The sequence below is a fragment of the Eurypyga helias genome, unplaced genomic scaffold, assembly GCF_000690775.1.
Source record: "Eurypyga helias isolate BGI_N326 unplaced genomic scaffold, ASM69077v1 scaffold44851, whole genome shotgun sequence".
Taxonomy (NCBI): Eukaryota; Metazoa; Chordata; class Aves; order Eurypygiformes; family Eurypygidae; genus Eurypyga; species Eurypyga helias.
In genome coordinates, this window is record NW_010233601.1 from 1 (window position 1) to 308 (window position 308).

At 63.3% G+C, this 308-nt stretch overlaps 1 protein-coding gene across 1 annotated transcript in view; it reads left to right on the forward strand.

Annotated features, from left to right (window-relative positions):
- Positions 1 to 71: 71 nt before the first annotated feature.
- LOC104517195 (RNA-binding protein 4B-like) overlaps positions 72 to 308 on the forward strand; it is a 552-nt gene continuing 315 nt past the window's right edge. The window contains exon 1 of the mRNA XM_010161776.1: positions 72 to 307. Within this exon, the coding sequence (XP_010160078.1) occupies positions 72 to 307 (236 nt within the window). The remainder of the gene's footprint in view (position 308) is intronic.

Genomic DNA, 308 nt, shown 5'->3' on the forward strand with positions numbered 1-308 from the left:
TGGGAGGATGCTGGGGGGGGATGGAGGCGGCGGCACTGACCCCCCTTCCCCTTTCCCGTTCGGCGACAGAGATGGTGAAGCTGTTCATCGGGAACCTGCCGCGGGAGGCGACGGAGCAGGAGATCCGCTCGCTGTTCGAGCAGTACGGGAAGGTGCTGGAGTGCGACATCATCAAGAACTACGGCTTCGTGCACATCGAGGACAAGACGGCGGCCGAGGACGCCATCCGCAACCTGCACCACCACAAGCTGCACGGCGTCTGCATCAACGTGGAGGCCAGCAAGAACAAGAGCAAGGCCTCCACCAAG